The 23,795-nt window shown below is 41.5% G+C and overlaps 6 protein-coding genes across 11 annotated transcripts; 3 read left to right on the top strand and 3 right to left on the bottom strand.

Moving 5' to 3' along the window:
* Nucleotides 1–67: 67 nt before the first annotated feature.
* tlr21 (toll-like receptor 21) lies at nucleotides 68–5,332 on the top strand. Of its 4 annotated transcripts, none has more exons than XM_078095027.1 (3): nucleotides 68–127; nucleotides 1,862–1,908; nucleotides 2,016–5,332. In XM_078095027.1, exons 2-3 carry the CDS (start codon nucleotides 1,884–1,886, stop codon nucleotides 4,889–4,891), a joined length of 2,901 nt encoding a protein of 966 aa, XP_077951153.1. In that variant the 5' UTR covers nucleotides 68–127; nucleotides 1,862–1,883; the 3' UTR covers nucleotides 4,892–5,332. The 4 variants fall into 4 exon arrangements, with proteins under 4 accessions (XP_077951153.1, XP_040020515.2, XP_040020516.2 ...); XM_078095026.1 differs by having other exon boundaries at nucleotides 105–122; XM_040164581.2 differs by having other exon boundaries at nucleotides 70–122; nucleotides 1,862–5,332.
* prr19 (proline rich 19) lies at nucleotides 4,946–9,839 on the bottom strand. Of its 3 annotated transcripts, none has more exons than XM_040164587.2 (4): nucleotides 9,702–9,839; nucleotides 7,355–8,580; nucleotides 6,112–6,245; nucleotides 4,946–5,967 (listed from the first exon to the last, which is right to left on the bottom strand). In XM_040164587.2, exons 2-4 carry the CDS (start codon nucleotides 8,565–8,567, stop codon nucleotides 5,362–5,364), a joined length of 1,953 nt encoding a protein of 650 aa, XP_040020521.2. In that variant the 5' UTR covers nucleotides 8,568–8,580; nucleotides 9,702–9,839; the 3' UTR covers nucleotides 4,946–5,361. The 3 variants fall into 3 exon arrangements, with proteins under 3 accessions (XP_040020521.2, XP_040020520.2, XP_077951154.1); XM_040164586.2 differs by having other exon boundaries at nucleotides 9,672–9,805; XM_078095028.1 differs by having other exon boundaries at nucleotides 9,615–9,798.
* A 175-nt stretch (nucleotides 9,840–10,014) lies between these two features.
* On the top strand, nucleotides 10,015–13,062 carry pafah1b3 (platelet-activating factor acetylhydrolase, isoform Ib, gamma subunit). Its single transcript, XM_040164591.2, has 6 exons — nucleotides 10,015–10,102; nucleotides 10,405–10,499; nucleotides 10,834–10,923; nucleotides 11,068–11,184; nucleotides 11,348–11,470; nucleotides 11,648–13,062. The coding sequence occupies exons 2-6, from the start codon at nucleotides 10,419–10,421 to the stop codon at nucleotides 11,906–11,908; spliced, it is 672 nt and encodes a 223-aa protein (XP_040020525.1). The 5' UTR covers nucleotides 10,015–10,102; nucleotides 10,405–10,418; the 3' UTR covers nucleotides 11,909–13,062.
* A 142-nt stretch (nucleotides 13,063–13,204) lies between these two features.
* On the top strand, nucleotides 13,205–14,866 carry LOC144389625 (uncharacterized). Its single transcript, XM_078095031.1, has 5 exons — nucleotides 13,205–13,979; nucleotides 14,076–14,123; nucleotides 14,229–14,321; nucleotides 14,449–14,502; nucleotides 14,591–14,866. Exons 1-5 carry the CDS (start codon nucleotides 13,919–13,921, stop codon nucleotides 14,716–14,718), a joined length of 384 nt encoding a protein of 127 aa, XP_077951157.1. The 5' UTR covers nucleotides 13,205–13,918; the 3' UTR covers nucleotides 14,719–14,866.
* On the bottom strand, nucleotides 14,867–19,131 carry LOC120810221 (cell adhesion molecule CEACAM5). The gene is made up of 9 exons (XM_040164585.2): nucleotides 18,871–19,131; nucleotides 18,407–18,694; nucleotides 17,838–18,110; nucleotides 17,468–17,731; nucleotides 16,998–17,273; nucleotides 16,628–16,879; nucleotides 16,255–16,527; nucleotides 15,755–16,006; nucleotides 14,867–15,404 (listed from the first exon to the last, which is right to left on the bottom strand). The coding sequence occupies exons 1-9, from the start codon at nucleotides 18,920–18,922 to the stop codon at nucleotides 15,328–15,330; spliced, it is 2,007 nt and encodes a 668-aa protein (XP_040020519.2). The 5' UTR covers nucleotides 18,923–19,131; the 3' UTR covers nucleotides 14,867–15,327.
* A 236-nt stretch (nucleotides 19,132–19,367) lies between these two features.
* Nucleotides 19,368–22,944, bottom strand: LOC120810224 (cell adhesion molecule CEACAM6). The gene is made up of 5 exons (XM_040164589.2): nucleotides 22,680–22,944; nucleotides 22,293–22,601; nucleotides 20,568–20,849; nucleotides 20,203–20,469; nucleotides 19,368–20,129 (listed from the first exon to the last, which is right to left on the bottom strand). Exons 1-5 carry the CDS (start codon nucleotides 22,732–22,734, stop codon nucleotides 20,032–20,034), a joined length of 1,011 nt encoding a protein of 336 aa, XP_040020523.2. The 5' UTR covers nucleotides 22,735–22,944; the 3' UTR covers nucleotides 19,368–20,031.
* Between the last annotated feature and the right edge of the window lie 851 nt (nucleotides 22,945–23,795).

Below are 23,795 nucleotides of genomic sequence, written 5' to 3'. Positions count from 1 at the left end.
CTCTGGATTAGGACCTCGTGACTGAAAGCAATAGAACGGGTTGCAGCCTTGTTCCTCTTTCTGATTTACTGTGAACTCCAGAGGTCCACGATGCAGTACAAGCAGCTCTTTGAAGACGCAGGGTGAGGTGAACAACATTCACTTTTAACAGGTGCAGACATAGATAATAATGGCATTAACTTTAAATTCAAACATAGTAATGTAGGAGGATGTTGGATGATTGTAACATAAAATATACAATAATACGATTGACTAATGCTACTGTTACTTATGAACAAAATGTTAAAATAATTGAGTTATCTTTTACTTTAGTGTTATTCTTTCATTCCAGGCCAATTTATTTTCTGTTTAGCCAAAGATGTTCGGTATCAGATGTGTGAAATGACAAAGAAAAAGAAACATCAGGCGCCAGAGGAGGAACACAAGCCCAGCGTGAAACGGGATATGAGAGCTCTTTAAAGAGGAACCCTGTATTCCCCTTTATGGAGGGGAATATAACACCTCAGATGGGATTATTGAGTTATGTGACAAAAGATTTTCTAGGGAACCTATTATTATACATATTTGTGGATTGAGTCCTATTTCGTACACGTTTCTCCAAGCCGTTTGTCCAAGTTTGTCCTAGTAAGTTTGACAAGTTTGTCCAAGCATCCAGTTATTACACAGGAGACGTACGGCCGGCTTGCTCCACACACACGGATACTGTCAATTACAACCAGGCAGTGTCCAGTATCCAAAAGGGTTATTGGTTTGTGTTCAAATAATGCTGTAACAATGTAACATAACTTTTGCTTTTACACGGGACACAAACAGCAGTCCTGTGTTTGTCTGAACCACCACACCTTCTCTTATGCCGCTTACTTACTCACTCACTTGCTCTGCATGACGCTTGCTGTAATGCGTCAAGTGCTCTGCCCAAAAGCAGAACAAAAACATTCCCACGCAATGTAGTAGCCATGGTTTGAAGAAAAAAAAAAAAGAAGCGTTGTTTCCTGTTAACTGGACTGTAGGCTCCAATAAAGTGCATCTTGATGGTTCCTGTTCCAGCGTCTGCGCTGGCTTTCATAACGCAAAAAGGAAAATTTAATTCAGACTTTTGTTGCGCAGCGACAGACAGATTCACTGACAAACTCGTTCAGCGACAGTAAGCGTCCGGATGGTGAATGAGGAATTAATAACACTGAGTCCAGAAAACAGCAGAGTGACAGCAGGGGAAGCGCCATCATATATTCACCTGTATCTCATGTGAAATAAGACCAAATCTTGACCAAACCAGAGTTGGTGAATCTTGGAAGTTGAAAGACTAAGTTGATGACTTTTACATTTTGTCATTGTCAAGTTTTAATGCAGTGTGTTTTGCAATTGCTGAGGAAAAATGACTGTGTTTTACATTGGAATCTTGCGACTTTAAGAAGAGCATATTAAATGTATGTTTTGAAATTGAATTCATTCGGTTTTAATACGCCTACATGTATGAATCGGTTTACATTGTTTTGATAAATTCAAAAATAATACTGCTATTATTAATTGAAATGCACAAAATTATTTTAAATGAGAGTTAAAACATAAACATCCACGCTGCACACTTTCTGGATCCATCATTCCCAGGAAGCATCCTTGACTTTGTAGAAACACTCTTTATTTTGAACAATATGTGTACGTTATTCCATGTGCAATAGCTCAAAGAATATATTTAAAAGGTTGGCTTGCATGGTCTTACAAGAAGATAAACATCACACATATATAACAACATGTACAGTAGGATTAATGGCAAAATAAAGACTGTGGTAGCAGCTCTGTATTAACTCTGTTAAATGCAGGTGACTGGACATGAAGCGTGAGTTCTGCTCTCTTTCCTCAGATTGCTGCACCTGTTCGGTTGAATGACCAGCTGCCTTCTTCACAGAGGTTTGCCACAACATATTCAAACAAAACAAGAAAGTAATCAGAGGACTGTCTTGCTGATCTCAAACCAGACAATATGGCGGGTTTAACCTATCAGCTCTTTTCAATAGCCGTCGTCCTTGGTGCGGTTCAACCCATCGGGGGCTACAGCTTCAAAAACTGCATCGGAGACTCATACTCAAAAAACTTCAACTGCATCAACCGCAAGGAAATGAACACGAGCGCCATTATCAAGGACCTGCCGCCAACTGCAATCAATCTCACCATCTCCTACACTTTAATTGTTCACATCCCCAAAGAGAGCTTTGTTCATCTACCAAACCTCCGGAACCTCAGATTGGATCACAATCACTTGAGCAACATTGATGACGATGCTTTCCGAGGCTTGAATGAACTCAAGTCTCTCAACGTGTCCTTTAACAACATACGGGAGCTCAGCCCTTCAGTGTTTGACAACTTAAACAACCTGAACTTTCTCTCACTGACGAACAACAGTTTGAAGCAGCTCCCCCGGGACATTTTCTCCAATCTTTCCCATCTGGACACTTTAGTGCTGGGACAAAACTTTCTGACAAATTTCTCAGGGATCACTGAGTCAGTGTCACATCTACAAAATCTGAGCGTACTGGATCTTTGTTCTAACAACTTGACCTCTCTCAGCCATTCAAATGCATCTCTACCCAAATCCCTCACAACATTATTCTTGTGTAAAAATAAGCTGGTCAAATTGGGATGTAAGAATCGGTTTCTCGGGTTCATCCAGGTGTTGGATCTGTCACAAAATCTCCACCTCGATTCGACGGCCTTTGAAGAAGTCGATCTCAGTCATATAAATGATCTGCGCCTGCGTTCAACCAGTGTCGATGTGCTGACGTTTTTAAATATCAGCAATGTCAATGCAAGACATGTGGATTTCTCTGGCACACATCTAAACAACACCAGGCTGACAAAGTTGTGCAGGTTGTTACGGAAAAAAGGAAAAACGATTAGAAAATTAAGCCTGGGTTATAATCAGATTCACAATCTAACAAATCAAATGCTGGAATATTGCCCCACTATCACGGGGAACCTGGATCTCACCCACAACAACCTAAATAGCACAAGTTGTCTGGAGTTCATCAATAAACAGAAATCTATAAGTAGCATCAATGTAGAGCATAATCATCTCACCATCCTCCATAGCTGTCAATTCTATTCTAATAACGTGACAGAGGTGAGCTATCGCTACAACCGCATCTTGACAGTCTCCGCTTATGCTTTCAATTCTACGCCGAATGTTAAGACGCTGGAGCTTAACATAAACATAATTGCTTATTTAGATTGTGATGCTCTCAGCGGGCTAACAAGTCTTGAGACACTACGTTTGGATAATAACATTTTAACTGATTTGTTGCAGTGCATGTTTAGAGATAATCACAATTTAAAAATCCTTAACCTACGCAACAACCGCATAGCCGTTATTTTTAAATGGACATTTTTCAATCTCAGCAGTCTAACTACGCTGGATCTAGGAGGTAATAAGATAACTCACTTTGAGGAATCTGGCCTTGATGGACTAAAAAGTCTGTCCAAATTCTATCTAGATGGAAACAACCTCAAACAGATTGACACTTCCTTCTATCATGTATTTCAAGACACACTAACAACGCTGGATTTACAACGTAATCAGATTCGCTTCCTCAACGAAGAGACCAGTTCACCCTTCAGGAATCTCAGCAAACTCAGTGATCTGAAACTAGATGGGCAGCGGCCGTACGGCCTCACGGTTTTACCCCGCCATTTTTTCCGTGGCCTCCACTCACTGAGATCTCTGTATCTCACCCACAATGATATCTTTTTTCTTGAACCGGATGCCTTCGATGATCTGACAGGCTTACAGTTTCTCACATTGGATAACTGCTGTGTGGGGGCGACGCAACTACAACCGGGAGTCTTTAAAAATATGCGAAATCTGACCCTGTTGGTGTTAGAAAATATGGGCATTCAGAACTTCTCAAAAGACGTTTTTGGGAATCTCACACAGTTAAGCAGACTGCAGCTCAACCGCAACGTTATGCAGATCGTTGATGTTGGTGCATTAGAAAGTTTACCTAACCTCAACTACCTCGATATACGCAACACTCCTTTAATCTGCACTTGCGACAACAGCCTACTGCAAAACTGGACAGTATATTCGAATGTTCAGGTGGTCTATCTGTACAACCTGCTGTGCCCACACGATCCAAAACAGAGATTCTACAACTTTGACACCAAAGTTTGTTACCAAGACGTAGAAATGTACCTATTCATAAGCACAGCAGTTGCAATCTTTCTATTCACAGCAACTCCTTTACTTTATATCAAACTCTACTGGAAAATGAAGTACGGCTACTACATGTTCCGTTCCTGGTTTAGCGAGCAGTGGCGAATACTCAGGGAACAGGAGGAAAATTGCAAATACGATGCATTCGTTTCCTACAATTCCGCTGATGAACAGTGGGTCATGGAGCAGTTAATGGCCAACTTGGAGGGGAATGGATCGTCTTTAAAGCTGTGCCTACATCACAGGGACTTTGAGCTGGGCCGGGACATTGTGGACAACATCGTCTCTGCTGTGTATAGCAGCCGGAAAACCATTTGTGTGGTGAGCAGGAATTTCCTAAAAAGCGAGTGGTGCTCTCTGGAAATCCAACTGGCCAGCTACCGACTCTTTGACGAGCACCGCGATGTTCTCTTGCTCGTGTTCTTGGAGGAAATCTCTCAGAGGCAGGTGTCCTCCTACCACCGCATGAGGAAAGTCATGTTAAAAAAGACTTACCTGCAGTGGCCTGGCTCGGACTGCACTAACCCGACACAGGCCCAAGAACTGTTTTGGAATAAGCTCCGCAGGGCAATGAGGAGCGGGAGCAATCCGGAGACGGAAGAACAGCACAGCGAAGGTTGTAAAGAAGAAAATAGAGAAACTGAGACCCACACATCAGATGAAAAGTATTACTTGCTACCTTGAAATTATTTTGTGATTGTCAAGTTAAACCTCATCTGTGTTAAATGAATAATCACATTTTCTGTTGTTTGAAGAGGGACATTTAATGTGGTGTAAATATGATGAATTGTAAGACTAATCATTTCTCAGAAATATTATTTTGATAAATAAGTACTTGGTTTAGTTTGATTTAGCATGTATTTTATACCATTGCAAAGAATGTGTTTAATTCCAATTAAATGTGCACAAACAACAAAATATAAAGTGGCATTCACAATAGTACATTGTTAGTTAAAATCTTTAACCAAGGATGCAAACAATAAATGACATGCTTGTATATCTCAGCTGCATAGGTCAAAACACAGAGGCAATTCTTGAGATGTCAGCTCTCGCTATCGCGTTTAGTAAATATGAGCAGACAACACATCATTTTGCTGACTGAACAAAATAAATTGATGAATGAACTGGAATAATTGTTTTTTAAGAAACGTTCATTAGTACAGTCGCATAGGAGGGAGGGACCAGTGGTCAGGGCTCGGGAAAAAATAATGGGGAGCTGCCGTGTCTCTTTCAAGGGTGTGAGATGGTGGGTAGTGAGTCATGTCGGGCAGGTGGGACCTGGATGGAGGGCAAGTTGAATGACTACCGAACTGGCTCAAAGGTTGGAAGCTCTGTAGAGGATGGGGAACATGAGCGCAATGGGAGGTATCATAATAATATCTGTCGGTTTCCAAGGGGTCTTTGTCCGGGGGAAAGCGCTCGGCTGAACGTCCACCTGGCAGCTTCATCTGGTAAGGAAACAAAGGCTGCATGTCGCTGCTACTGTATTGAGACCCACTGCTTCTCTCTGGAACTGCTTGGGTTTCAAAGAAATCAAACATAACACCCATGTTCTCCTTTGGCTTGTTGAAACCGTCTCCCCAGTGCTGAGATACTGAGGCCGTTTTTTCCCAGCATGAGGTGGAGGAGAACAACTTATCACTGGTTCCCCTTTGGGAGGGCTCAAAGTCCATGCAGGTCAGAGGAGCGTAAGTAGGTGTGAGGAGACCATCCAGAACGCTGAGAGAAGTTTCCATGGGGCTTGTCAACCAATCAGCAGTCTTTACATAAAAAACAGAAGACATTTTATTTCCGGAATTATGGAATCAGAAATGATCTGTGTATTACTAAAGGAAGGCTTAGAGCTGGATTATATGTATAATAAAAACAAACAAGAAAGTAACAAGGTAAATGTAAAAGGGTACCTGCTCCAGGTTTTGGTGTCGCTGTGGCCTGGACTTCCAGCTAAAAGGTATACTTCCCGTCATCTGGAAAGATGTGGTTTTCTGGGTTTTGAAACACGGCTGACTTGCTGTATCAGATGGAAATGCTGTAGCACCTGAAAGGTTAAAAAAATACATGACTGGTAGTTGGTGGAGAGACATTTATGACATTGGGCGTATAAATAAAACTCACTTGACATGCAAATAAACTTAGTAATGCTCCAACAAAGCTGAATTCTAGCGAACACAGATGCAAACAAGGAACGGTTCAAATTCTGCTTTGCAAACGTTCTACAAAAAGGAGCAGTGGGCAAGTTACTGAAAATTAGTATTTAGTTACAGTTACTAGTTACTTCTTTTAAAAGGTAATTGAATTACTTACCAGTTACTGTGTATGAAAAGTAATTAGTTACTCTGGAAAGTAACTCTTAAGTTACTTTTATGTCTGCTTTTTAAATGTAATGAATATAAATAGTACTGAACAGTCAAACACAATAAACATATTTTTTAGACCTATTTCTTGTAATCAACAGGGCAACAGGCCTTCAAATCAAGCAATAGTACAAAAGTCCTTTTTAATACTTAACTTAGTACGAAATAACTGTTTCAGGCATTACCCTGAAGGCAACTGACTCGACAGTTGACAGGATGCATCTCATCTTCAACATACCGAGCAATCAATCTATTCAGCTCTGCCCGGTTTATCGGCTGCACTGCAGTCCGTGTAAAGTGGAGCCGTGGTTGTTTGCGTGGAGCGGCGCCTGCAGCATCCGCGGGCCTGCGCTCTTTCGTCATGAGCGACGCGATGCTGTTTACATGCACATACGCCGACTATTCTGTGACACACAACGTTTGGTGGCCACAACTATTTTGTGCTGACAGGCAGCTACTATTTGCCGGCCCTCCGCTTCGCTTCACAAAAGAGAGTAACAAGAGTAACAAACTCATTTCAATATCAGTAATTGTAACTGGGTTAATTTATTTAAAAAAATACTTCGTTACATGCTTGTTACCGCTAAAAGTAGTGGAATTATGGTTACTTTGTAACGCGTTGCTCCCAACACTGATAATGAGTACCACTGAATGTAAACATCACTTTTGTTGACAGGAAAACTCCACAGGGCAGCTTTAAATATGGATAACGATCATAGCATAGTAAACAGTATCATCAATATTGAGGTCAAGTTATCACTTAAAAACAACCTTGGTGTATTTAAGTGCCTACCTGGAGGCAGGAGCTTGTCTGTCATAGTTAGCTCCTCATCCCAGACTTTCTCTGTTGGACCAGGACCAAAGCTGAGGCCTCGCTGCACCACAAGGAGGTTCTCCTGAAGCCGGGGTCCATGACTCTCCTGTAGAGCTTTCAACAGCACTTCCCTGCTCTCTGCCACCAGGTTTCTTCTTCTTCTTAGAAGTGGGAACTGCAGAAAGTCACATAAACTTGCTGCCACCGCAGCAACAGCCTTCGATGCCCAGCGAGCATCTTGTCGTCCGGGCTGTATGTCGAAGCTATCTACAGAGCCTGAGCTGGAGAGCGGAGTTGGGCTCATGCTGGGACCATGAGCTAGTGTCTGGTGGATGGGAGACTCTGGGTTATTTGGGGTGTGCTCCACAGTAGAAACTGTGTGTCTATTCGCCTTCCTGCTTAACGTCTTCACATTTCTATCTTTGACAGCAGTGAGAGTCAGCGGTGACTCTCGGCCCTTTGCAGGCAGAAGTTTTGTCTTCTTGCTCTGAATTATGGCTGCATCATGGGAGCTTTGTTTAGAGGAGACGCTTTTAAAACTTTCACATGAAGGATCAAACTGTTGCTGCGGCCTTTGTCCCGGAGTAATATCGGATTGGGGACTGAATTTCTCCTCTTTCTTACGGCAATCATCAGGGGCAGATTTCCTTTGAAATGGCAGAACCTCATCAGCATCAGTAGCCAATAAATCGTTAGCGAGGAACAGCAAAGGAACGTGAGATGTTGAAGATGGATGTGGAGTAGAATTTTGCTCTACTTGCTGTCCACTTTGCCTCTGCACACTTAGCAAGCGTTCTATGTCAACGGACTTCACCTCATGGTTGAACAGGCCGTGGTGTCCTATCAGGCGACGGTCCGTGATTATGCTTGGCTCTTGTGCAGTAGGAATGACGTTTGCAAATGGAGCATTTCTCTGTGAAGCACAATGACAGCGGCTCTGAAAATAGGCCATGTCTTGAGCCCTTTGGCAGAGATGATGCCGATGTGCTTTGGACTTTGAGGCTTCTTTCCGGTTATCGCTCCTCTGACTCCTCTCCTTGCGGCTCCTCAGTCGTTTCATTCTGTGCTGCCTATCTGTCTTATTAGAATGGTTTAAACTTTTGCAGTCCGTAGTGAATCCCTTAACCAGTTTTTTGTCCTTGTTGAAAACATTCAACAACTTTTTTTGGTCTGATACAGCCCTGCCACACATGCTGCACCAGCTTCTGTAAGTAGAAAAATGCAATTAGAATTTTTCACATCTGTAGAAATAGAGAACCAAACAGCTGGGCCTCTTGTGCAGAGTTACTTATAGTCTCAATGACAGTGGTTGAATAAAAATGTTAAGCCTTCTGAGGACTGTAACATTTTGGATCATAGATACTAAAAGTTAGGTACTTTTCTTAATAGATATGGAAGATAGGTCTGATTATTTTATTAATCATTTTATTGAAACTTTCTCTTCAAGAGCTTTTACATTAAGTGCAATTTTAGCATTTCACCTATTTACACTTTACTGTTCATGAGCCTGTGCTCAGTGATGAGGACTATAAATAGCATACTTTAGTATTATATGATATATAATATTTTCTAACATAAATACATGATCATTTTATTGTTTGTTGATGGCATTTAGACTGTTATGATAGAAACTGGAACAGCTGCTGATTGAAAGCAGCCATAATTTGGAGATTTTTGGACTTTAAATTAAAATTGGCCAATATCTTAAAGCCTTGCTCCAGTGGATCCGGGTTTCCCCGGGCAGATAATTAATCAACTTTACATGATGGACAGAGCGCGAGTGTCTCTTGTCAAATGCAGAATTCATATCTTTAAGAAAGATTCAGATGTTCTTGCAAGTTTTTTATGGAGGGTCAACAGTCTTTACCCAAGTTGCAGTGGATGTAAATATCTTTTAAGCTGCTATTTCGAACACATTTCTTCCATGTGAAAAATATGAAATGGTAACTAACGTATTCACACTCTCGCATAGAGGCCAAACTAGAAATTAGATACAGAACAGATATACAGATCAATATAGTATTACATTTTGACCAGCTAATGGCCATTGGCGATTGAATGTCTTCTCAATTATTATATAATTAATATGTCAAAAACTATTTAGTTAATGTAGCAAAACGGTTAGCTATGCTAGCTAGTTAGCGTTATGTGGTAAGCAAACAGGTGACTTTTTAGGGCAATCACCAATTTTAAGAGAAGCCCACGTGTATGACTTTATACTTAGAAACAGAAAACTAACCTTAACTCTACGTAAACGTCAGACGACTCAAGCAGTAAATACTTTTTTTATACAAACCTAAAATCGTAAATTAGCAGCGCTGCTTACCAAGACCGTTATCAAGACCGTCAATACTAACGTTAACTTGTTTTTTTCCAGTTATAATTCTGTCGTTGCTCAGCAACATGTCGAAGTAGATGTGTTTCTCTGCGCAGCAACAACTCTCGCGAACACAAACGAGCCGGGCGAATCCACTTTCATAAACTAGCAGGTACAACTGTTTAATCCTTTATATTCTTACTAGTTTGAACAATGTCTGATTCATAATTTCTTTATGATGTATGTTTTTAATCCAATTTATATCATATATTAACAATAAAATATCGAACAAGCTCAAACTATACGTAAAAATGTATGTTGTTGCCCAGGGACAACAATGGTATTGCCAACTGTAGTGAAAATGTACTTCCTGAAACTGAATTGGGAGATGACGATTTTTTGATTTCATGGTAACCTATGTTCTCTAACGTTAAATGCAGCCGCGATAGATAGCTCGTTTTTTTCCCTTTTTGCAGAATACAGAGTTGTATAATTGAACTTTAATAACAATATGTGTTAATTGTTGGAGGGGTATCTCGGTTAAACTAGCTACATCATTCTTGTGTTCCAGCAAGTCGGCTAGCTGCTGTGGCTAATTCTACCTAGAGCCCTACATTTAGCTTGCAGTTATAGCTATTGTCTGTGCATGATCGGTTTGTTTTCTGTTGTAAAATAGTGCCAACAACCCTCCGTGATTGCTCTCCCAAAACAGATAAGAGCCAAGTCATGAGTGCAGAAGACCCAAACCCAGCCGCCACACCCACTCCCTGTGAAGACACCCAGGGAGATGGACGATGGATTTCTCTGGTGTGTGAAACACTATTGCGAGTTTTCTATTACATTCGTAGGTTTAGCAAAATTCCAGTATAACAGCCCGGAATTCCCAAGCTGTCCCGGGCTGCATTGTCGCTAAAGTTCCGTTTTGTGAAAAAAATAAGACAACAACAGATTTGCAACAAACACAATTGTGATTGTAAATGAGCAGTTTTTCGATCCAGTGAGGAAATCTTCCCTTGAGTATTCCCGGCAAATTTTTCAAATTTCAATATCTTAATTGCATCTACAAATGGCAATTGTGTGTGTATGTTTTTCCATTTAGATTAAAATCTTTATATTTGTCTTTTTCTTTAACTCTTTGTAGCACAACCGCTTCGTGTCTGACAGCAAAGACAAAGAACCCGATGTCCTGTTTGTTGGAGACTCTCTGATTCAACTCATGCACCAGTTTGGGGTAAAACATAAATCAACACTGAACTGTGTCTGGTTTTGTATGCAGAGTTTGATAGTATGTCTTGTTATCATATAATTGATGCATGCTTTCAAATAGTGTGAACTTTGGTTAACACACGAATGCTTTGTTGCAATTTTTCTGCAGATATGGCGGCAGCTCTTCTCCCCTCTCCATGCCCTCAATTTTGGGGTCGGTGGTGATGCAACACAACATGTGCTGTGGAGACTGAGCAACGGCGAACTTGATAACATCAGCCCTAAGGTGCAAATCTCCGTCAGAAATAGAGAACACGATTGGGCTTGTTTATCCACACAGTAGACTCATTGTGCTAAAATTCATAATAACGCCCAAATTCCGAGTGTAACGACCCAAAACTACAACAAGTGTTGAGTGTTGAGTTTTTCCTTCTCTTTTGTTGTTTTAGGTTGTGGTGCTGTGGGTAGGAACTAACAACCATGGCCAGACTGCTGAACAGATCTGTGAAGGCATCATGGCTATAATCCAAGTCATCAAGAACAAGCTCCCAAATGCCCGGACACTCGTACTTGTAGGTCTTTTCTGTGATTAATTACTTAAAGTGTTTATCTACTCACCTGCAGACTGTTGCAATGTTAACGTTAGAATTAATCAATTTTTTTTGACGTTGATGTATTAATTACTTGAAATATAACCTGCTATCGGGCGTTCTCTCTTGAACAATAACACCCACACATCTGTGTTCCAGGGTATACTGCCCAGAGGTAAATCGCCAAATGCTCTGCGGGAGCGAAATGCCAAGGTGAACAAGCTGGTTCAGGAGGCTGTACTGTCGCTCCCTCACGCTTCTTTCCTCAACGTGGACCCGGGCTTCGTCCACTCCAATGGTAGCATCTCCCACCATGACATGTATGATTATCTTCACCTGACCCCTCAGGGCTACCAGGCTGTGTGTGAACCCCTGCACGCCCATCTCAAGTCCATGCTAGACAAGCCTGCAGAGAACTGAGCCACAAAGGCACAATACTACACTACCACAGTGGTCCGCATCCCTGTTCTCAGAGAACCTCACAATCTACTTATTAACAGTTGTCTAATAGATCAAACCAATTACATGGGGCTAAGAGCTGCACCAACGATTTGTGTAAGTCCTGTTCATGGCCAGGGTTGAAGACCACTGTTACAGCTAATGGGACCATACAGATTATTTTTGTCCTCATGTTACAGTCAAAAAATGAAATGTTCTGTGCTGTAGAGAGACAAAGTCTTAATTTCCAGTGTTCCCCTGTTCCACTAGCTTTTGATGGTGATGAATATCATCTGATGAATATGACAAGGGGAACTTGTCTGTCATCCACGGGGGGTCAGAGCCAGACAGTGAAATGAGACTGGATGACAATTATACAGTTTTGGTAGGTCTGAAGTTGCCGCAGTTGATAAAAACTGTTATTTATAACTGTGTCCTAGATCTCTTCCTTTTGCCTCCAGCCCCCGTGAGAATATAAAGGCCCAATTTTTCCACAGAATATAGACCGATATCTGCTTTTTAGGAGACAATAACTTCTATGATACCTGTCTGCCTGAGGCTACTGGAACAGGAACTAGCTGGAAAGGTTGCGAGACTTTGGCTCTTTTGGTGCTGGGATACGTCTGGTTAAAAACAAATCTGAGATGTAAGAACTGCCCTTAATAAGAAATTGCTGTATTTTGACGTTTTGGTTTTGCAGTTTCACTAAGTTACATTTTTTTGGCAATAGCTTTATTTTCTCTCGTGGTGTCTTTTGTGTATGTTAATTTGAAGGACCAAATGTTTTTGATTGACCATTACTGTTTACTTGCCTTTTATCATGTCTCATTATTGTCCTTGTACCGTTTTACTCCACGTATTGTAACAGCAACAGATTTTGACGCAAGAGGCTGTGTTGCAAACATAGATGTAGTTGAGTAGCTTGTGAAGTTGTATAGATATATCTACAATTACTTGTGCTTCAAGTGTAATCTCATCTGCAAGATAATGGCCAATCAGGCCATTTCCAAAGGCTTTGCTTTACACTTAAATGCTTCTGAGCCTCTTATTGAAGCGTTGCGCTACAGAACTCAAATTATGCTTCAGGATGGCTGATTGCGTAAGAAATGGAAGAATGCATTAAATATGAGAAAGTGTTTTGGTGTTGACTGACTGATTAATCCGATCTGCATGTTGTTACTCAGTAAGATAAAATGATTCATGCCACCAATGCAGTATGCCTCAAAACTACAGGTTCACTCTAAGTACACGTACACAGATGAGGTTGTTTCAGGTCCAGACGTGATTGTTGGCTGAAAGCACCATTTCCGTCACTGTTGGAGGTTGGACAAGTCTTGTGTTGCCCTTAACCTGCATCCAACACTCATTACATGTAAAACAATACAATATACTTACAATTCTGGCAGATGATTGATTATCTGAAATGTAATAACTGACATCTTATAGTCTATTACATGAAATACTTTGTATCCTTGCACGCTATCCACCAACCAAGTTAGAAGACCTTACATTTATTTTGACATGTCAGTTTCCCCTCTGATGCATACTAGACAAGACAAAATAGAACTTTTGAGAAAGTATGGACACAAGATTTCATGATAAAAAGACCATGTTAGAGGTGAGCGGTTCCACTTTAGACTTAACACATGGGTTCATCTGGCATCCAAATGTTTTTTCAGTGCAGGTCAGTCCCATGTGGGCCTTTCAATTTCTCAAATCTTCTCACACCTTTATTCAAAACCACAATCATTCTTTTGGCAACATTACAAGTTTCCTTTTTACAGTTACCCACTGTGAAAGGTGCAGGTATGTGCAGCCTTCATGCTTCACTTAACTGGAAAGCGATGAATGTGCTAAGGGTATGATTTCAGAAATCAACACCGTCCTTTATAAAGATCCCCAACAACGACCTCTTCATTACCCCGCTGGAGCTGAAGTCAACGCACATGCAAGATTTCTATAGCGGGACTCTGAATTGGACTGGCGTACAATATGGGATCAAGAATCTTGCCCTGGGCTCTTTTACTGCTTGTATTTACTGATTACAGCCAAGGTATCGTATAATTTATCAGAATGAGACAATATACTGGGATACAAAAGTAGGAAATCAGTGTTTTATTTTGTCATTTGTTTTCTCCATTTCTTAAAGGTGTTGTGACACATGCAGAACCATTGGTTGTCAACGAATCCACCAACGGTTTGTAGGATTAATGTTGTATTTATTAAGTTTCTGCATTACTTAATTCACTGAAATGGCACTATCACTAACCTCTTTTCAAGTTTGATGTCAATTGTTTTGTAGCTACTCCTGTTGGAGAACTTCTGACCGCTGCAAATCCTCTCAACATCCCAAGACAGCGCGCCAGACAGTGTAACTGTGACGGCATCATCAAAGGTTTAAAGTGAACAAAACGAATGACAGCATCTCATCTGTCGACATGTAATCAGATCATTAGTAGCAGTGCAGTGCATTTTACACTAACTCATTCTGCTCTTTTGTCCTTGTGTATTTGTCCCCCTAGAAACGCTCTGTAATTGTCAGCAATCTGGCAAGCGCAAAGGCAAGCCTGAAGCATGTAAGTTACATATATTTCTTTTTTAAATTCATGTATAATCAGAGTAAAAAGTATTTATTTACCTGTCTGGATTTATTCAAACTACCAGGGAAAAAATGGTGCCAGTGGAAAAAAAATAAGAATCTGCAAAGGTGCCGCTGCTTTCTCAAAGGAAGAAGCGACGGAGGACCGAAGAAGAAGAACTGCAGGACGTTCGGTCCCAGTGTCCCTATATAAATAATGTACACTCATATCATTTAACCGTATGTAGTGATGGTAACGTAATGTTTCCTGTCATATATAGTATATTCTTACATTCATGACAATGTTTTCCTCACAAAAGTTTGCGTGAATACAACTTTCAAAATAAAAAGTCCACACAAAATTGTTTCTGTTGATTATTTATTGATTAAGAAATAAATGACAAAAGGCTTGATAAGACTTAAATTAACTTACTGTTTTAATATCATTTACATGACTAATGACGATTTAATCTCAAAAACCTAAACAAGGCCGTACAATGCTACGTTATTGAAAATAAATCTGATAAAAGGAAAAGAATCTAAGAAAAAACTGAAATTATGTCACTATTTCACTTTCGTATTTGTCTTTTCATCACTAATCCACAATAACTGATAAAGTGGCATCAAATGAAGTACAATCATTTTCATTTCCCAATAAGATAAGCTAAAAGAAGATAATTCTTTATTTGTCCTGCGGCGTCCTGCAGCAGGGAAATTTACAGGATCACAGCAGCAAAGTGCACATAGTTAACGGCAGTGATGAAGACTGCTGAGACCAGCGGGAGGAAGAGGCCTCTGTATCGCACTGCGTTTCCCAGAGAACTCAGTGGAACAGCACAGGGACGGACAAAGCAAACAGACCCGTCAGTGTCACAACAGCTTGGGATGGAAAGCTGAAAGCTGAGAGAAACAAAGGGACAGAAATAATGACAAATCAAACACACGTTACATTTATTACAACATGAGACATTTGTAATTGTGTAGCAACTATTCTGGTAAGGTTTTAACGGCAGTGATCTCTTTATATACACATCTAGATGAATGTTATCACCTTGGCGATCCACAAATGATTTAAAAAGAAAAAAGAAAATGCAAATGGCCAAAACCCTTTTACCATTATTCTGTTAAAATCCACCTTTAAAGCTGAAGGCAGCTTTCAACATATTGGAGAACAAAGAGTATTGTTACTGTTCATATTTGGCTTGTTGGCTCATTAAATATCCACAAATGACTTTTGAAGAAACACTTACCAGCGACAGAAAGGGCTGTGGTCTGGTACATTGTGATATTGGTCACAGGGTTCTTTGCCTTACAGGTGTAGTTTCCCTGGCTCTCGTTGTTCCTGAGGAAAGTGTAGATGGGGCCCGTGTGTACAGCCATTGATTGCTGACCATTAAAGAACCATTGGAAGTCACAATCTGGCTGAGAATCAGCAGAGCATGTCAGGGAAACGATGGGACCAGGTTTTGTTGAATCTAATATTTTCACACTCAGAGGTCCATCTGCAGACACAGACAGAGAGAGAAAGGGAGTTGGTCACAGTCGAGTACACAAGTCCAAAGCCGCATAGCCACCAACGTTTGGTTATTGGGGAGGTGATGTTAATGTGTCACACCTCATCATACATCTAATGTTATAAAAATATCCATTTGGTTTTCCCTTTGCAAAACTGTAAGCGACTTAAGTATCGGGATTTTCTATTTTCACATATGTTAGATTGTCATAAAAACATGTTAAAATAGACACTCACAGTTCACCAGGAGGTCATATCCGGAGCTTGCGTAGTTATCAGCCAGGCAGTGATATGTGCCGTTATCGCCCCGGGTCAGTGGAGTGAAATGCAGCTTGTTGTTTTCAATGTGGTAGGACATGTGAGGGTCAACAGCGGAGTGCGTCATGTTGAGGGGCACGTTGTCCTTCATCCAGTAGATCATATTATAGGGAATGGTGGCGTCACAGGTCAGAGTGAAGTTTTTATAGTTAATTGGAACTGTGTTGTTTCTGATCATTACTGACACTTTTTCTGTGGAAAGACAAAAACACAGAGGAAATCCATCAGTATTTGATTGGTTTTACAGTGATACAAAATGTATTCAAGGAGTCAATCTCGCCGATATTCTTACCAATCACTGTGAGCATCTTGGACTTTGTGACATTCTTTCCTGTCACCAGATTATAGGCCTTGCAGGTGATTTTTTCACTCATATTTGTAGACAAAATGTCAGTTGTAAACACTGAAGAGTTGCCCACATTGAAGCCGTTGAACCACCAGCTGAACTGACTGGGCGGCATCGACATGGCCGAACAGTGGAAAGTCGCACTTTGTCCGGCCTCAGCAAAATCTGGCCCCTCAACCGCAGGTGTTTCTGGTCCATCTGCAACAGCAAAGGAGACAACGGGCTTGATGCCGTGTGCAGAATTGAAAACACTTCAGATGATGCACTACAGTGTGTGAAAGTGTTAGTTAATGAATCCTTCTTAAGCTTTACTCACAGTTCACAACGAGGTTGTGCGGGTGGCTGGTCAGGTTCCAAAGACTGGCAGTAGCCGTACACCGGTAGTCTCCAGTATGATTGCGCTCAAGTGGGTAGAAAGTGACGGTCATGTTTTCCAGGTTGAAAACAGTTGTGCTGTCTTCGTGCAGTGGCTCTCCATTTTTCCACCAGTGAACATGCATAGCAGGCTCAGTCACATTGCATGTCAGCACATAATTATCACCCTCTTTTGCCGGAGTGATCGGTGCCTCTACTCGAACATAATTTCGTGGATCTTAAAAGAAAGCAAAAAAGCATTAGAGCTGCCGTGAAGCGGCTCCAGGTGAGCTCCCCTTCCCTCCGCTTCCAGTCTCAATGCTGAAATTAGCTAACGGGCTGCTGTCGCCAGGGTTCTTTCATCTAACTTGCTGTGAGACAGCAAATATGCACACACTACAAAATCACAATCACAATTTCTTCCAACCTTACCCAAAATCCTGATAAGTGCACTTTGGCTGCTGAACCTGGACGTTACTGTGTTGCGAACTACGCATTTGTAATTTCCTGAGTGACTCTCTGTAACCATCTCCAGTTGAAGCTGTGGGCCAGAATGATTTAGGTACATCCCATCAACCATCCACTGGACTATTGCTGCAGGGCTGGAGTCCGCTGAGCACGTCATCGTGATGTCAGACCCCACTTCGTAGTGGGACCTCATTGGCACGATCACCATCGACGTGTTGCTTGGACCATCTGGCGGCACAACAAGAGAGAAATTGTTAAATGGGTTGACGTTGAGAGGGACCTAAATACAGCATGTATTTACTGTAAATAAAATATATCTCCAGTACAAACTCACAGCTGATGTTCAGATACAGAGGGAGACTGCATTCGTGGCTCACACCATTAGACACATTGCAGCTATACCACCCGTTATCATAGCGGGTCACCCCGACTATGGTGAGGGTGGCACCTCCGTCGCTGAGCTGGCCCTTTGTGACCACTGAGCCGCCCTTCAGCCAAGTGTAGGACAGGTGCGAGCCGATGAGCGCAGAGCATTTGAGAACTGCGGTGTCATTGAACTCCACCAGGTCTGTTGCGTTTGCCCACATAGTCACATTTGAAATAGGCACTGCAAAGAAGAAAATTGTGTGAACGTGGCACACAAAAAGTCGTGTTCTCCCTAAGTGGTAGGTGGAGGTGGAAACATAGCTCTCATGATGAAGTCTGATCCAAGCTACGGTTTTAATTAGCCTTTTTAGTGGCATCATGCAATCAATGGCTGAAAAATCTCCACAACTTTTGGAAGGATGTCCAATATACTATATACAATATACTAACGGTCCTAATTATTCTATTTAAAGACTAAATACATGGGAATAAAATAAATACTTGGGAATTGTCAACACTGGCTAAAGTGTGTCTTACCTTGGACTGACAGTGTTAACTTAACGGGAGAAGAATTTAACACCGCTAAAGAGTAAGATCCAGAATCGTTCTGCTTCACTGAATTCAAAGTCAATGAAGAGTTTGAATGTAATGTAACCCTGGGAATCCAATTGTCACTTATGATTGCACCTCCGTTTAACGTTAGTGCAATGACATCACTTTCAAACAGCCACACTAATGTCTTGACATTGGGCGGGCTGAAAAGTGTGACATCGCTTCCAACGGGTGCCGGGTTCTGCGAGGCAATCAACTTCTCGATGGACGCAGCTAGAAACAGAAAGCAAGGAACACTGGGTCACCTTAAAATGTAGTTATCGTCTCATATGTTAAATCCTAAAAACTGCTCAAAGACATAAAGTAGCACATTTATAACTTGTGTCAATCAAACAGGCTCAATAAAATATATCCAAACTGCATTAATATTAAATGAAATGATTTCTCACCAGGTGCAAAGGCCGTCGTGAACAGAATCAAGGCGAAAATCAAACACTCCATTTCTCTCTTCGGTTCCTTTTTGGTAGGACTCTTCTTTGCCAGCTAAATCGACTTGACTGGTTGTGATTAATAGAAATCTGCCAGCGTCGTATGGTCACAGCCTAATTCTGATCCACTCGAGCTCTCTGTTCTCAGGATATGAACGCGCACCCCTACCATCACCTCATCATCTCACAGTCCTGGCTCCGCCTTGTTTTGCCTTTGTCCATACCGGTCCACACCGAGGACCCATTTACTGTAAACCTCGGGCGCATGACTCGTCTACCGGAGCGTGGGTCCTCTGATGCAAAATGTAATGTGGGCTGACACGACACGCCTGCGCACGATGGTGGTAGAAAATTAAGGACAAAAAAGTTAAGCTCAATGAATATTTTTGGTCTTCCAAAGTTAATTAAATACCTACATATAAATGTATACACATACACAAGAATAATTGAATCCAGCATTGTTATCAAATTTGTTTTTAATAATGCTCAAATTGAAAACATTTGAAGACACATTTAATTGGTTTTGATTTGCTGAATTATCACCTTAAGGTTCACTGGATCTGGTTAATTGCATTGCATCTCAGTCTAAAATAGACTAAATCAGGCACTGATATCTGTAAAGGAGAGGCAGTTACTTGAGCCATTAGTCATGTTAGTGAAATTATTTTATGTTGATAAAATACATTTATTAACTTAAAATGCCAGAATTCATTTTTGATTTTTTGTCCTCAGTATTACGACCAAAGATATTAAGATTTTGGGAAAATCAGGCAGTTTGATTGATTAATTGTATAATTGTAATAAGTCACTGTTTAGGCATTTTATGAACCGAACTTTGAACTGATGAACAGTGGTAACCATACGGATACATATAACAACGTTGCAGCGTGTTACAGCACTGATATCAGGTGCTGCTCAACAAGAAGCAGTTTGACCTTGATTCTGCCCTCTGCTGCACACATCTAAGCATCCGACTCATTTTCAAGACTGGTCTGAATGGATGTAGAAGGCTCACCATTCTGAAGGGATAACACACCTTTTTTCTTCTTCTAAACCGCACAGACTTGAATCCACACACTAAAGTATAGTATAGAGGTCAGTCAGTGTCATAAAGACGTTATTCTACAGTTTTTCTGGCAATAAAGAGAGCAACTCAACCAACAACAGCAGCGGCAGGAGCATCACATTGATCGCCTGTTGTTCAGACCTTGACGAAGTCTCTGTGGGGACAAACCAAAGTAAGACACCGGAGGAAGCATGCGCACGCTGATGCCGCCAGACTTACGAACTCACTTGCTATCTCGATGCGCGCCGTGATACTGCTGTTCATGCCGGTGTGGTTGTTGAAGGCCAGACAGGAGTACGGGCCGCTTTGCTCCTCGACGACATTAAAGCGCTGCAGCAACGGACCCGTAGTGTTCACGAGCTGCCCTCTGAAAGCCCACCGAAGCTGAGCCGGCGGATGGGACAGTGCCGAGCAGAGCACCGTCAAGTTGGACCCCGCGTCAAAGGAAGTCGTGTTCTGCCCATTCACCGTTAGGGCCATGTGGTCTGGACCGTCTGAGAAAGGGAGATAACGGTAATCATGGAAGCTCTGTCAGTAGATGTGGACGATTGTGTACAAGAGAAGATGATTGGACTGACTGAGTTTCACTCACAGCTGATGGTAAGATTTACTCGATCGCTGGTTCCATGGCTGACGGGATTGAACGCGCGACAACGGAAAGGCCCTCGGTCGTGGCGGGTCACGTTCGCTATGGTGAGAGTGGCGTTTCCGTCAGTGAGCTGAACTCCGTCCCTTCGTTGAAGCTCCGCGCTGGCGTTCATCCAGAGGAAAGAGAGAGAGGATCCGGAGGAGACGGAGCACGTGAAGACTGCCGAGCTGCTCAGCTCCACCAGCTGGGTTCGGTTGGCTCTGAGTGTCACATTTGAAATGGGCTCTGTGAGGACGAGACAAGGATTAACATGTTTGTACGTACTGTATACTGTGAGGCATTGTAGTAGGCGAGCATACAGAAAAAAACGTATGTTAATGTTTCACAGGCCTGCGTTTTGTGGCCTCTTTATTACAAAAAGCAATACAAGCCCATGTGGTCCAATACAAAAGCATCTTTAAAACACATGCATATTTTCTTAAGAGGGTCCTCACGTGCGCGTATCAACGATTATTACTGATATGTAGAGTATTTAAAAAATGTATTACATAATGGTATCTGTTATAAGCTAAAAAGTACTTATTTTTTAAATTTGTATGAAATCTATTTTTAAGAGAGGCTAACTATTTGAGTTTTCTTATATGGAAAGGCCTTATACACATACACCATGCTGACATAATTCTCGTAGTTGGTTTTGTGTGGGGAAGCAGAAATATGCTCCGGGAAACTGAAGGAGCGAGAGAAAACGAAAGGACACGTGCAAAGGTGAGTGTTGACAGATACGGACCGAAACCACCCGGAGGACGCAACGGGCACCAAAACCAAAACACAGGAAGGCTTTCACAGCGTTTGAGTTTGCTAGTTGTCAGTCTAAATATCACGAGGGAGGTGCATTACTTATTTTATGTTGTTGGTAAAGACTGTTTAGGGATGCTCTCCTTTCCTCAGAACAGGAACCTGTTCCAGTAGAAAGACTGAAGTAAACAACTCATCAGCACATTTTTCTCCACCTTTGTGTTTAACTGCACTTGTGAATCGAAAGGAATTGATGTTCACTTTCTAAAACGCTCCAGTACGTTCTTGCTTATATGTTCAGTACCTTTAATATAATTCTTGTTTTTGATGATTTTACTGTTTGAGTGTTGTCTGTCAAAACATGAAATTGATGCTTGTCCTGTTTTTCTGCCTCTGTCTACACCACCTGTTTATTACACGGTATGCAGGCCACTAAAACTGGTTTCCTTGTTGACTGTATATAATATTTAGATTAGTTTTTTTTTAGCTGACAGCACCAAAAATAACATTATTTAAGAATACAATACCACAGCTATCTTTAAAAAAGAATAGTTAATATGAATGTTAATGTGAATTACAGTTTATTTACAGAATAATCCCTAACTTTATTTGAATTGTTAACAGGCAGTTGTGGAATAAGTCCTTAAATATACTTATAACTTATAAACTCATTTTAACTGTCGAAATACAACCAAAACCAGCTCCCTTTAACTTTTAAAGCCCCACAGTGAATTATTCTAACATGGTTGGCTTTGATTTTTCCGTACACTTGACAATTGAGTTGCGAGTATTTCTGTTAAAACTGTTAAACTGCTTCCCACCAGACTGAATAACCTTAAATGAACATTTTTCGGTTTCAGGGAGGCTTCTGAGTCTCTAAATGCTGAACTCTCGAATTACAGTCATTGAAAAAAGCCATTTGTTTGCTCTCACCGAAAACCGCGATGGAAGCGGCGGCCTTAAGCTCGGGGTTGCTGCTCTGCAGCACGTACACTCCCGAGTCGGCTACCGTGACGGAGTTCAGAGCGAGCGCTCCGGTGAGCACGTTGACTGACGCCCTGCCGCTGTGAGCGGGGAAGACCGCCTGCTGGTCCCCCACCCAGGTGAGGATGAGGGACTCTCCCACTGCCCAGCTTCCGCTCCGCAGGTTAGTCAAAGGAGACAGGGACAGCGTCACAGAGTCCCCAACTACAGCGGGGTTGATGGAGGGCTTGACCTCAACAGCACCGGAGGCCAGAACACCTGAAGAAGAGAAAATGTGTCACTGACTGTTAAATCAACGACAGAAAAGCCCTTTACGCTTTAGTTACGTATGCCTACCTTGTATTAAAGCCAGCCATACAATAGCCAGGCGTCCTTCACTTTTCTTCTTCATTTTGCATGGATGGTCTGAGGAGGGCTACTGTTTCTCCTCTATTATACTCGTATTTGCGTCCAGCCCCCCACCCATAAATACCTAAAGCAGGAACCCCAGGTCTTATCTGCAGGTGGTTTCTGGTTATTTGGTCTTTACTCTTGTCAAACTTACAAAAGGTGCATTATGCTTTCCGTTTACTATCTGTAGTTCTGTGAATGGCCAAAGAGCAAAATGACAAATTATGACAGAAGGAATGTGAGGCCGGGTTGGGGGGTGGGTCTGTGGGTAGTTATTCCGTTGTATTCTTCACTGATTTGGGCTAAATATTTTGTTATATTGTGTCAGCGTTATGCTATATTTCTCCCCATCACTGTCCTGTACATCCAACACCTTCATCAGATAAGTGTTAGATTTTGGGGAGTTTTAAAAAATCTTCTTTCCACCCTTACCTCTGAAGTTTTGGTGTAAACATTTGTCACTTCCTGCTCTTTTTCCCCCCGTATCATAGACAAAGACTTCGCTTCGATTAAACTTTCAGCGGATTGAGAATAAAAACGCCTGCAGTAGTTTTGTAGTGTGTATAAAAGCATATGTTTGATTATATGTCTGACCAGTGGATTGATTTGTAGTCTCATACCTTTCAAATATCTTTTCCCTCAATAAACGAGTACAGTTAACCCATTATATTTCTCACAATACCACTCACCAAACACCTGTGCAAAGTTCAGTATCTGGGTACACCTGTGTTGTGTAGCAGACCCAAAAAAGGAGAGATTGATGAGTGTTCTGCCTTATTTGTAGAGCATGAAGGGGAGAAGGATGGAAGGGCAGCTTCTTATTATCTAACTGAACAGCACAAGATGCGTACGACTATTTATGACTTGTCCTTTTTAAATGAATAATGCAGTCTTTTATAAATCTAACAGCATAGCGCTGTCTACGTGCCAGTGGAGTAAACATTGGACAGTTCTTCCATAAAAAAGTAGGAATTGTGTTCATACGTTCATACTTACTTAAAGTATGAAGCCTTGAAATTTAACAGATGCATGAGGTTAAGTTACCTCCTCTTAACCGAAAGT

This window comes from Gasterosteus aculeatus, chromosome 20, assembly GCF_964276395.1.
Source record: "Gasterosteus aculeatus chromosome 20, fGasAcu3.hap1.1, whole genome shotgun sequence".
NCBI lineage: Eukaryota > Metazoa > Chordata > Actinopteri > Perciformes > Gasterosteidae > Gasterosteus > Gasterosteus aculeatus.
The sequence above is the reverse complement of the archived record's forward strand: the minus strand, read 5'-3'. Positions and strand labels throughout refer to the sequence as shown.